The 13,397-nt window shown below is 40.5% G+C and overlaps 1 protein-coding gene across 1 annotated transcript; it reads left to right on the forward strand.

Moving 5' to 3' along the window:
- Positions 1 to 71: 71 nt before the first annotated feature.
- On the forward strand, positions 72 to 7,544 carry WSB1 (WD repeat and SOCS box containing 1). Its single transcript, NM_204872.2, has 9 exons — positions 72 to 216; positions 799 to 967; positions 1,071 to 1,339; positions 1,789 to 1,920; positions 2,319 to 2,419; positions 4,558 to 4,730; positions 5,116 to 5,229; positions 6,020 to 6,127; positions 6,431 to 7,544. The coding sequence occupies exons 1-9, from the start codon at positions 177 to 179 to the stop codon at positions 6,588 to 6,590; spliced, it is 1,266 nt and encodes a 421-aa protein (NP_990203.1). The 5' UTR covers positions 72 to 176; the 3' UTR covers positions 6,591 to 7,544.
- Positions 7,545 to 13,397: the final 5,853 nt, after the last annotated feature.

Below are 13,397 nucleotides of genomic sequence, written 5' to 3' on the forward strand. Positions count from 1 at the left end.
GGCAGGACGATGACCGCCCACCCCCGCCCGCGGGGCGAGGCCGCCGCTCCCCGCCCCGCCGCCGCCATTTTGTCTCAGTGTCTGAGCGCCCGGCGAGCGGCGGTCGCTGTAGCTGTGTTGCGCCCCGCCGTAGGTTTCGCTCCGCGCCCGAGCCGGTCCGAAGGGCGGCCCCGTAGATGGCCAGCTTTCCCCTGAGCGTCAACGAGAAGCTCATCGGTGAGGGCGACGCGGTCGGTCGGTCGGTCGGTCGGTCCGGCTCTGCTCGGGCCTGGCAGGGGTGGGCGGCTTCATCGGGAGCGGGTCCCGGATCCCGCGGCTGCTGCTCGGCCTTCCCGGCCCCTGGACCCCGGGCGCGGAGCGGCTGCGCCGTGTTGGGGCCGGGCCCGCGCTGCCGTCCCTCGCCGCGCGGTCGGGCCGCGTCGGGGAAACAGAACGCCTTTGTCCGTGGGTTTTGAAACGGGACGGCGGCTTTCAGCGGACCGAAACGCACAGTTTCACGACAGGCTTCTTTCGGCCGCAGCCGCTTCTGCCATTCGTGGGCAGGACCCAGCGGGGCTACACAGCTTCTTCCCTTAGCTATGGAGTTTTAGGGCAGTGCTGCTGCCATGACAGCCAGGACCCGGCCCCTCTTGCAGATCAGCCGTACGGAAACGTCGGCTGCTTCTCGTGTGACAATGAGACTCCGCAGCTGCTTTACGAGTGATGAATTCGAAAGCAATTAAGTAACACACTGCCTGGTTCCACGTAACATCTTAAAATAGGCTTAAAATGGAATTTCCTCTTTGTTTCTCTTTTCAGCACGGTCGCGGGCTGTTGGAGAACTCTTGGCCCCCACTTCTCCTTTCGACAAGAAGTGTGGACGTGAGAACTGGACTGTTGCGTTTGCTCCTGATGGATCCTACTTTGCTTGGTCGCAAGGACATCGTATAGTGAAGCTGGTCCCCTGGTCTCAGTGCCTTACTAACTTGTAAGATAAAGCTCCATGGCTTTCAACTAGCCTGAAGAACTTCAGGATTTCAGAATAGGAGATAACTCTTCAGAGTTCCTCTTGTATTTTTTTTGTTTTGCAGCTTGTTGCATGGCACAAAGAATGTTGCAAATTCTGCCAATGCAAGGCTTTCAAGACAGAACAGTGACGGCAGTCAGAGAAACAAGCCCTGTGAACATATAATAGACTGCGGTGATATTGTCTGGAGTCTGGCTTTTGGGTCTTCAGTGCCTGAGAAGCAGAGTCGCTGTGTGAATATAGAATGGCATCGTTTCAAATTTGGGCAGGACCAGCTGCTGCTTGCAACAGGCCTGAACAATGGGCGCATCAAGATCTGGGATGTGTATACAGGTAGTGTGGGTGAGGGGAAGCTGGCATTTCAGTGGCACTTCATGCGGTAGTAACATTGTTGGTACAAAGAATGAATAGTTTACAGAATTTTGATTGGGAATTGAACGTTGAATGCAAATTGATCTAAAAAAGAAATCATGAGCTGCAACTGGAAACATACTGTACTGGGAGAGGAAGGAACAGACCCAGGTTGTGCTTTGAGATGTAAGTGATGGGAGATGAGGCCTTGGCGCTATGGAACGGTTACATCCATTATGGATTTTACACACATTAGTTGTTTACACCAAAATCTTGTGCTGGATTTTTTTACTTTTAGTATATTTTGAAACAAAGGGGACTTTAAAAACAAGAGGTTACTTTCTGTTCTTGAGTATGGGGAATAATATATGTCAGTTTCATCTGAATGAAGTACAGCCCTTCATTTTAAACTGTGGTGTTTCGTGTAACAGGAAAACTCCTCCTTAACCTGATGGACCATACAGAAGTTGTCAGAGATTTAACGTTTGCCCCAGATGGCAGCCTGATTTTGGTGTCTGCATCCAGAGACAAAACACTGAGAGTGTGGGACCTGAAAGATGACGGTATGTTTTCAGTTCATCTGCTGTAACACACGGGAGAAATACGCATGTACTCTGTTGTTTACTGCTATTAGCACAGGTCAGGATTTCTTAAAAATAATAGTAATAATTAAAAAAATATATCCTATTAATCATTTACTCAGTATGTTCTCTGAAAATTCCCTGTATATGCCCCAGAGGTACAAGCTGGATTGGGCTAACTTAAAATAGTTTGTGAAGTAACTTCTTTCAATAGGGAAATAAGACTTAGAGGCTGTGTGGGAGAAGTTTTATCTCCGTGCAGACTGACACTGCAAGATGTCTGGAAAGAGTATAATGTTTTACAGAGCTTTTCAAATTGAATCTGTAACATTTAATGGAAATTGATTTTTTAAAATTATTGCGTATCTCTTATTTTTTAGGAAATATGATGAAAGTGTTGAGAGGACATCAGAACTGGGTATATGGTTGTGCATTCTCTCCAGATTCTTCCATTCTCTGTTCTGTTGGAGCTAGTAAGGCAGTATGTGTCAGAGTTTCTTGTTCATTAAATCCACTGAATTGTATGCATAATCATTTTAAATCTAAGTAACTGCAAGCTTGTGCTCTGTCTCATGGATTTCTAATGTTTTATGATGATGTAAAAGTGCATGAAATTTGACTAGCAAATGTTGTGTTGAGACACTGATTTTTATGAATTGAACTTGCACTGCTTTTAGTTGAAGAAACTTTAAGCATTCTTTGAAAAGTAATCTTGCACATCTGAACGTGTTTGTAGTATAAAATCAATGACTAAAGCTTCTAGTGTTAAAAGATACACAGAGTAATGCTATTTTATTATTGATTCTATCCTTTCTATCTCCTACTCAATGAAAAGGACTTTTCAAAGTCTGAGGCAGTCACGGTATCTCCCTGCTGAACAAAAATATTTCTGCGTGTTCCCAACACAAACGGCACTCACGTGTCTAAAAGAACTAGAGTGAAGGACAGCATACTGGTTTTCTTTTCATCTGTATTGTAATGCCCTGCCAGAGAACTGAAAGCAGTGCAGGTAAAGCACGTATGCAGTAAGCTGCTTTTCTTGGCACTGAAGAACTAGATTAAGACAGAAAAGGGAATTCAGTCTAGTTACAGGGGCTTTATGGGTAGTTTAACAAAGCCTATCTATGCTGATTAATAAGCACAATTCAGTAACTGAATACCACTTTGTATAGATGACTGTTCAAATGCATTTTATGCTTTAAATTACCAGTTCAGTTTTGATAGAGAATAGTTGAGTCTGGAGGCTTGTTTTTTCTTTAATTAGAGCAGATGTAGATGTATACATTGATATCTTTAGGCTGTGTGTTTTCCATAAGCTTCTTGCTTTCCCTGTCACAGGTGGTGGCAGCAATATTGGTGTGATTGAGGTTAAGCTGGCACCACTCACACAGGAGCACAATGGTGTTAGCTGGGCAGAAAGAGTGGCATCTCTGGCTACCAGGCTGGGGGCGAACTTTACCATAGGATGAAGTAACCTTGCATTCGACTGCAAGGTGTACTGTACGTACGCAGGTGCTGGTTGATGTCCACTTTCTGCTTTCTTTCTTTCTTTTTTTTTTTCTTTTTTTTCTTTTTTTTTTAATAATTTTCACAGCAGTGAAGCACACTTGACTCCTAAAACATAGTATCTAGTTTTGTGCAACATTGGGGTCTCAGGGAAATTGGTTCAGTTTTAGGAAGTATGAGGCACTAAGGCCATGTTTGCTTTGGTAAAACATATATACTTATCTAAGATGTTTGTTTTTAATCTGTGAGTAAGAAGAAGAAAAAATCAAGGACCCTAATAAGCTCTTTCAGGGACATAATATCTTATGCTTAAGATCATATATTTTGTATAAACTTATGCTGCAGAACAAAGATAGTTTGTATTAAGTAATTATGCACCATTTTCAGTTTGATTTTATATATATATATCATGTACAGTTGCATGTAAAATCCCAGAGTAATATTTTATCATTGTTTATAATACAGTATGCAATTAACTGAGTAAATTGTAATATTAATGTCTTTTTTATTGTTGACTTGATTTAAAATGCATAAATTCTTTCTAATAATATGGTTAGACTTCCCTATTGTTTTGCCAGAGACATAACTTTTGGCTGTGAAAATTCTCTTTGCTTGCAGTATCTGTTTCTCTTCCTAGGCTGACGTTGGTGATCCAAGCCAATTGTAAACAAGTGATCTTAAACTCAAAGGGATGCCACTGGAGTAACAATATGTTAACCTTACATTTTCTGTCTGTATATTTCTTAAAATTTTGGTAGTTACTGGAAAGAGGGGACTGTAGAGTTTAACCCTATTTATTTCTGCATATTTTAATAAAATAGTTTTGTAATACATGATTTTCAGTAAGCTATGTGGTTAAATTGTGTTTTCTTTATATTTTGTCTTATTTTGTTAATAACATTTAACAAGTAAGTTAGAATTTGCATGTCTGCTTTAATTATTTTTTAAAATTTTCATTTTAATCTTGAGTATGACGCTGAGCATATTTCTTAATTGTAGTAATTCATAATGCCTGATTTTAATATAATCCTAAATAAGCAGCTATTCTTAAGCAAAGTAATTGCTTCATTGCTTCACTGAGCAGAGCTATAACATTAGCTTATTTAATTGCAGGTTTTTCTCTGGGATATGGATAAATACTCCATGATACGAAAACTTGAAGGACATCACAATGATGTTGTAGCCTGTGAGTTTTCTCCTGATGGAGCTTTACTGGCTACTGCATCCTACGATACTCGAGTCTATGTCTGGGATCCATACATTGGAGTTATTCTTAGGGAGTTTGGGTAAGCGTAGTAGTTAAATCCAGAAATCTACAACAAAGGTGTCTACTGAAGATTAATGGTTTTATTTAGCTGTAACTGATAACTAGACTTGGGAAAGAAAATCATAGTAGCGGCTGACAAAAATCCTACAATGGTAGGATAGTGGAGTTCTTCCTTCTGAAAAAGAATTTGAAGCACAAATACTTCAGTGTGTACTGATTAAAGCATTTTCACTAAAGCTAAAATATTCAGTACTGCAAAAAATATAGTAGTTAAATTTCCACTCCTGATTTCATGGTTAAAATGTTCAGTCAGTTTTTTTTCTTTCAGCTTAACTAGTAGTGAAGGGAGGTCTGCCATGGTTCTGAAGTATTATGCTGTTGGCTAAGTGTCTCTCTATCTGCAGGCATCTGTTTCCACCTCCTACACCAATATTTGCTGGAGGTGCAAACGACCGATGGGTTAGATCAGTGTCTTTTAGTCACGATGGACTACATATTGCAAGCCTTGCTGATGATAAGTAAGTATGGGGAAAGATCTGTTGGACTCCTTTAATTCTTCCCATATGACATAAACATTTAGTGACAGTCAGGGCTGGTTTGCTTTAAACTGAGAAATGACTACTGGTAAAAGTAGATGAGTTGACTGCTATATGTTTCTGTTCATTTTGAATGTAGAAAACAATGAGCTGTGTCCAGGGAAGATGATCAGAGTAACAACCAAAAATAGAAAAAGAAGGGTTATAATCAATGAAAAATATATATCGCAGTAGTAGTACAGTTAAGAATTTTGTATTGTTTTAGTTTACACAGCAAAATGAAAAGTACTCCGTGATCTGGTATTCAGTTTCTGCTATTGTGCAAATCATATTTTGAAGAGCCATATTTTAAGCCTATGAAGAATGCTTTCTCAAGATGACAGCAAGGATATTAACTACAGGAATGCTTTAGTTGATTTTTGTTTGTTTAATTAACATAAGCATTGTTGGGCTTTCCTGTCAGGTATTACATGTAAGAGGGATTTTGTAAATCTTCAGGTTATTGCTTTCTGCTACAGAAGGCCACCTTTTATTTTAATTGGCAGAGTTAGAATGGTTGAAGAAATACGAATGATGGTATATATCAGGAATGAAGAAGTCGTAATATTTTAGGCCACATCTAAAATGCATTGTAGGCATATTAAAATATTTCTAGAAATTCCCTGAATTTTGCATTAGACCTTTTTTTTTTTTTTAAATGGAATCAGAGATAATACGCAATAGAATTAAATGTATGTTCTGATAACTTACTGTTTCATTTTTCCCTTTTCAGAATGGTAAGATTCTGGAGAATTGATGAAGAGTACCCTGTACAAGTTGCACCTCTGAACAACGGGCTCTGCTGTACCTTTTCTACTGATGGCAGTGTTCTAGCTGCAGGGCAAGTATATGTTCCTCCCCCTTAGATATTAAAGTAACACGGTTAGTTAAGTGTTCTAAGGATCTTCAATCATAACTTGCAACTCAATGCTTCTGACTTCGTTTTACTTCTGGTTCTGTTTGTTTAAACATGCTAGGGATAGCAGTAAAATCTAGAATCTGATATACTCATTTCTTCGCTTTGAGAATAAATAAAATCCAGACCCACAAATGTGGATTGGAGTAAGATCATTAGATTATTGAGGGCAGTAATTCAGTTTTGTTTTTTTCTGCTTTTATTTACTAATTCAATTTTACTGTGCAGGACACAGGATGGCAGTGTGCACTTCTGGGCAACTCCAAGACAAGTCTCTAGTCTCCAGCATTTGTGTCGCATGGCAATTCGAAGAGTGATGCCCACAAGCCAAGTCAAGAACTTGCCTACTCCATCAAAAGTGGTGGAATTTCTTTGTTACCAGATCTGAGCAGAGGGAAAATAAAAGTTACATCAAACTGGCAGGTGGCCCAGCTGCTGAAACTGGCTAAACACTTTAAAGAATCCTCAAACTTTTCAGCCTTTATGATTAAAATGCTACAGGTTTTCAAGAGCTATTTAAAAGTGATATCCTAAATATTTTGTCCAAATGCTTGACAGTTAAATTTTTAATATTTATGGAAAACACAGTAGAAGTATTCCTGATGTTCTCAATTTTTTAAAATCTAACTGTGAAAACATGTACATACATAGACATAAGCTGCTACGTGCTATCAATGTACCTTTAACATTGCTTTTATCATTTTTGATGTGTTGTGTATATACTGCTTTGGTAGAGCCATCAGATGCATCTGTGCTGTAAAGTGGAAGGATAACTATTATTCTGGGACACTGAGTTAGAAAAAATATTGACATAAGGAAGCTTAACTGCTCTGTATGTATGTACATTGGTTGGAGTTCAGGAAACTGATCCACAGATATGAATTCATGTTAGTTTACTTGATGGAGAGGTACAGCTTAGCTTTTTAGAACAACGTATGGTGAAGGGAAGTAGGTTAAGGTAGTAAGGGATGGAGCATATCTAGCGTAAAGTCAGGAATTTTGCGAGGCCTTATGTTCCACATCAGCAAAACAGGTTCTATTGAAGTATTGGGCAGTGTTAAAGAAATATTTCCTTGCATTTCTAAAAATATAACTACTGTACTATTGCCTGATGCTTTGTCTGTAATAAGAGAAGTTTACAGACTCGGTTTATTATTCTTTGACCCTATAATATCTCTCTGGGGGTGATTATTGGTTAATGGCCAAAGATAAGCAAAATACTTGTTTTTGCCTTCTGTTATTTATCTGTACCTGCAGATATAAAGAATGTATGCATTGCATAAAATGCCTGATTATATATATTTTTGTTGAAATTTTTTTATTAAAAACTTGTATAAAAGTGTATGCTGCATCTGGTGACTGATTTGTCAATGCTACCTCCATGCACCAGTTCTAGCAGTTCTCTTGTACAGCTTTGCTTTCCAGGCCCACAGAATGCTAATCTCAGTAAAAATTCAGTACGGGGAACCACAGCACGACCAGCCCTTTAATTATACCAGGTCAAAAGCATAACAGTGACATAAAGTGTTCTTGTGCTTGTGCACTGTGGCAAATGGAGGAAAGGGAGTTCTGACCGCACCACATAGCCAGGGTTGTACATGCTGTAATAACGTGTAAGTTGAATGGGTTTTTTTTTACTCCCATACTCTTCCAGAGTACTGTTAAACCTCTTTGTCACAACTAATATTATATGATGCATGCAATGTATGGCAGATTCGCAATGAACAAGACCCACATTGTTTAAATCATGGCCAATGGCTTGTTAAAAATTAACCAAGCTACATCGGTGGCAGCTATGCTGGGTCCTCTGTGGTGACAGACATGCAAAAGGCTGCAGATCCCTCGGAAGTGAAAAAAGCATTTGCTTAGGGATGGGAAATAACTGCCCTCTAACCATGTGTCAAGCCCTAGGGAAGCAGCCAGTGCTTCTTAGAAGGCCAATTTCATCCTTGTGAGAGTGGGCAGCAGACAGAGCAACAGGAAGCCTTGAATCTGAGCAGGACTGTTGCCTGTCTTACTCCAGCAAGTGGGGGAAGTGTTTCCACTCTCTCCCGATCCCTGTACTGGCTGGCTTCGAAAGAGTGGACTCGTGCTGCAGCACCAGCACTGGTACTATGATGGAGCAGTGAAAAACCTCCAGGGAGCATAGATGAAACTGGAAAATAGCACTGATGAGAATTGTTTCTCATGAATTTAGTGCATATGGGATATGGCAAAAGCTCACCAGAATACAAGTCCTCCTATCACAGAAGCTGGCAAGTCTGCTATGCAGAGAAAGCATCTTTTTGATGGTTCCACCCAACCTCACTTGATCAAGCATCTTTTTATTTTTGTGTGGAACGTGACAGATGGCCTACTTGGCTTCCACCAGCTTAGCTACTACGTACAGAAACTATAAAGAAATCCATTCATTCATTCTTGGACGTGCTGTTGGAATTTTAAGAGACTAGGATGCCTTGGAAATACAAGGCACTTTCCTTCTTCAACAATGTGGTCTTACTGGCAGATTTATTTTCTGATCATGTCCTCATTTTCTTGGGTGAAATACAAAAAGCCTCTGACAAAGCAGGAAGAATTCATACTGAGCACAGCCCAGCAGGCCTTAAACTGAAAAAAAAAAATACCCAAAAAAACCCAACCAACCCTATAAATATCCCCGTTCCATTGCTACAGCACTGTTAAGTGACAACACATGTACTTCAGACACAGACAGAAAAAAGGTAATATTGTATTTCAGCCCATTTTCAGTGCAACTTACTGTGTTTGCAAATGTACAAAAGATGAGAGACAATGCCCTATAGCAAGCAAGCCATCTTCTCTTCTGGAATGCTCAGTCCAGACACTCAGGCCTACTTTCCAGGAAGGTTTTCCCCAAACACTCTTTCCAAACATCATAAATCAACTTTCCACTTTACAAAGACGACTACAAAACAAAGCCAACAGAATGGAACTTCCTCAGGAACTAAAAACCTGTTGGCAAGGAAACTGCATACATGTCACCATGCTACTTAACGACTCACTCATTTGATGCAATATTTTTCATAGAATTGCTCCAATTTGGGACGATATTTACCTTCCCTCTCCTCCCCCCTAGACGCATGTATTAAGACACAGCTTCTCATACACTGTTTAGCTGAAGGAAAAATTGGTGAGTTCTGTACGCCCTAGAACATTCCACCTTAACTTGAATGCAGAGATGAGTAGTTACCAGACACAAAGTTTTCTGCCAGGGAGCCTTCTGATTTACAAATACACCTCCTTCTAAATGCAGTCACTCTAATCAGCTTAGCTCTGTTCTGCACTCCGCTGGAATGTCTGTCCTGAGGAAGCAGCAGCCGTCTCCATGAGAGACCACAAACCAAGAAGTAAGCAGTTACTAACATTTCTGTATCTGCAAACATTAAACAGATGGATGCAGACAGCTGTGATTTGACAGTATGTGCTTAATAGCTCTACTTGATAATGGAACTAATTATTCTACAACCTCGGAACAACCTACAGCTAGAAAATTGCCCAGAGCCATTTGTCAGGAATGGAGGAAATAAACTGCAATTCCGGAACATTATTAAGATGCGTGGAAGTGGTTTTTAGACTGAAGTGTGTTTTGCTATTGTTACCAAGCTGTAAAATATTTGGCCTAGTTAAAAAGAGCTCATAAAGAGGAAAGTCTAATGGAACAAAAGTAGCCCCTTCATGTTGGTGGCACTCTGTTTAGCTGGGACTGAGCAGAACCGGTTTTAAATCCATTCAAAACCATCTAGAAACATGCTCTGCCCAGCTGGTATTTTTGTGGCAGGCATAATTAACATCCTTGAAGCATTTTGTAATCCTTTGCTGAAGTGTACTCTGGGTATTAAAGAAAATCAATAAAGTTGACAGGAACTGAGTAGAGAGGCCAGAAGCAAAGCTTGTCCTGCAATACGCTGACACACTGTGTTGTCTGAGTACTGCAAGCACAGCCTTGCCAGGACAGGCAGCAAAGACAATTAGCAGGAAGAAGAGATGATGTAATAGCTTGCAGAATTTCCTAACATGGGCAGAAACATCTAGCAATGGAAGAAAGACAGGAATAACTGAGAATTTCTGGATCTTCTAATCTCTTTGAAAAAGGAAAGTATGTTAACAACACAAAAGTATTGGACAACAGCAGTCAAAATAGGCAAGAGCAAAGTGGAAATTTCTAATACACTGATGGTTATTTACTCTGTTATTGTTCATTAATCCCATATGCAGTAATACAGAGCATGTTTCTTCTGGGGACAGGATGTTGGACAATGTGGGGCACTTACCGATCAGTTCCATTCTTCTCTGCCTGGGCACTGCAAAGCCCCATTATCACCATGGTACTTGACTCTGTTTTCTAGGAGATCTACACCGTGAGCCCTGAGCCCACAGATTCAGGCATACCCTAGCTGAAGGAAAGCTCAGCTATAGATGCAATCACAAATTTCACTTACTTGTACTCACACTAAGTTTTGTTTCTAAGCGTTGCCAGCTTTGAGAGATATTGACTTGTTTCCAGACAACCTGCATTTCACGATGTGTGTTAGCAAGTGTGACATACATGTAGAGTCACACTGAAGAGGGTTACTGAAGCCATCAGGCCAGGTGCAGTGAAATGTGTGATTTATGGAAGCAAAGGAAGGAAATAACATCTCTGTTTCCTCTCCTTCACCAATTCTGAACAGAGCATCCCAGCAACTTCAAAAGGAAAATTATCCCCATAAAGCCTCAGCCTGCTTCTCCTCACTCTGAATCAGTTATTTTGTTTGTTTCAATCTTTTCTCCAGGACATAAATGATAGTTTTAGACTAATTACACAAGCTACCTCATTAGTAAGTGTATATATAATCAATTACTTACAAGCTTCTGCCTGCTGTGGTGCAGAGGGACACCACAGGGTGAGATTTGCAACTGATTCATCCCCAGTATCCGCAAGGAGTTTCTAGTTCTGGCCATCACAAAAAGCTAAGCCCATCAATAAGGCCAGGAACACAGAAATGAACTCTCAAAGCTTAGCACATCCTCCGTAGGGTAGCCAGGGTGAGGGACACTGTGTACCAAGAAGCTTAGCTGGGGCACAACTACTTGATCCAAGTATGCCTGAATGTTAGGGGCACATACATTTGCGCTTTGCAGCTGGGGAAGGAGCAGCACCTCTGGGGACTTTTTTCTGGATTATTATCATATAACTAACTCAAAATAGCCCTGCAGATCATGTTAGTGTATCAGAAAAGACACATCTCATTAGCCAAGACTAAATGAGACAGAAACTGTGAAGCACTGTGACTTGAGGGCATCAATTCCGGTTGACAATTACCACAACAAACAAGTTACAAAACTGTTGGTGCTCCTCATAGGACCACAATACTTGGGGGTACTTAGCTGGTAATCAGTTGTACTCTGCAAAGAGAGGTCCAGTACAGTTCTAGAAAGATTACAGTAAAACACTCATTTTTGACCAGTGCATGTTTATCCCCCCTTTCATTCGCTTATAGCAGTATTTCCTGACATGCCCAGACATCTGAGCCACCCAAGCTTTGAAAACAGAAGCAACAATTATAACTTTGTTATTACCATTTCCAGAAGCACAAGAAACCCACAAATGACTTACAGGCAGTGGAGCTAGGGCAATCAGACAGGCAGCCTGGCCAAGGCAATTGCTGGGCTCTACCATGCAGCCAGCAGAGACACAGAAGAAGGACTTGAGGAGAAACTGCACTTGTGTAACATGTAACACAAAGAGAAGACCTGAGAGAGGAACAGAAAGATTAAAGATGTAGGGAATGAGTTTCCACAGGAAGGATAGTGCTCAGGCTGAGTGCAATTAAGCCTACTCCAAGCTAATATCAATTCCCTCCCAGCTGTTCTTAAGTAACACTTGTGAATAGGTTACACAGAGAGGGGCGAGGGGGGGGGGAGGGAAAGGATTTAAAAAAAAAAAAAAAAAAAAAAAAAAAAAAAAAAGCATCAGTAATGGGAGCCTCTCTGGACACAAAAAGGCATGGGGAGAAAGCACTGCAGAGACGGCCTGCAAACTGGTCCTTGGTGACTGTCCCTGTCCCCTGAAGCCCTGGGCACGGACCAGCCTCTGCCTGCATCACATGGGTGCAGTGGCTGCCTGAAAGCACGTCAGAAAGAAGTGAGACAGAGAGAACTTCCTCACCAGAAGGAAGGTCCTTGGAAACTCTCCAAGAACAATACTTATTTTCAGCATTGATATATGGCATCTCCATTGAATCACTTGGCGAGAGACCAAAAAACACTCCTAAGTATTTTGTGTGATTGATTTCATTAATATTGCAGCTAAACGAGGTCTTCCATTGCAACAATTCAGAAATAGGGTGGATGAATCCCATAACCTCTATTCCTTATATATTACAATATTCTCATAAAGGACAGAGGTTGTATAAGATCCCATAGGAAATGTGGTAAAGGTGTCAGGCAAAAACTTTTTAGCCAAGTAATTCTTTCATATTAGAACCATGTGAGTAAGGCAAATGGGTTTTATGTGTGATGCTGGCTTCCGCACAGGGATAATTTTGTTTTATAAACACTGCTCCTCACAGCACACAAATCCAGCTGCAGTAAGCAGTTCCAGAACAGCTTTAATTATCGATGTACTAGAATGAAAGCAAAGCCAATGTAAACTTCAGATAAGCAATCAGTAACTTTGTTTAGGTCATTATAACAATATTAGCTATCAGCTAAATTACACCTTTTGTAACCAGTTGAATTCCAGACAGAAGTTCTGGAACGTACGTTATTTCAAATGTGAGATTAGAAAATCCCAAACACTCACTGTCTTTGCAGATGTCTGAGTTCTTTGTTGCATGGAGGAGATAAAATATTTATTTATGAGCCATTATATTGGAGTTGCTAGGCTAGGGGCTACATAACAGAAAGCCTAGTCCCACCTCCCTCTGACCTTACTTCTCAGCCTACACGAGTTTCACAAACATTAAAGATAGCTCAGTTCGCTTTTACACTAGATGATGGACTTTTTGTCACTTAGTTGGAGCATACTTTGCACTTCTTCAGGTGTCTAGGTGATTGTACATTACCTCATGTATGTGAATTTACTTGAGTGTCAAACAGCTACAGTTCCTGCCTACACGGTTCTGTGTATATGGAAAGGAGATAATAAAAGCAAAAAGCCCTTAAGTCTTAATGCAGCCCTCTATGTGCATTTATC

This window comes from Gallus gallus, chromosome 19 (assembly GCF_016699485.2).
Source record: "Gallus gallus isolate bGalGal1 chromosome 19, bGalGal1.mat.broiler.GRCg7b, whole genome shotgun sequence".
Lineage (NCBI taxonomy): Eukaryota > Metazoa > Chordata > Aves > Galliformes > Phasianidae > Gallus > Gallus gallus.

What these genes read in the sequence shown, in the direction of transcription:
- WSB1 (NM_204872.2), top strand. Translation starts at nt 177, where the DNA reads ATGGCCAGCTTTCCCCTGAGCGTCAACGAGAAGCTCATCG. An exon ending in CGTCAACGAGAAGCTCATCG is followed by an intron (nt 217 to 798) that starts GTGAGGGCGACG and finishes TTCTCTTTTCAG; the next exon opens with CACGGTCGCGGGCTGTTGGA. An exon ending in GTTATTCTTAGGGAGTTTGG is followed by an intron (nt 4,731 to 5,115) that starts GTAAGCGTAGTA and finishes CTCTATCTGCAG; the next exon opens with GCATCTGTTTCCACCTCCTA.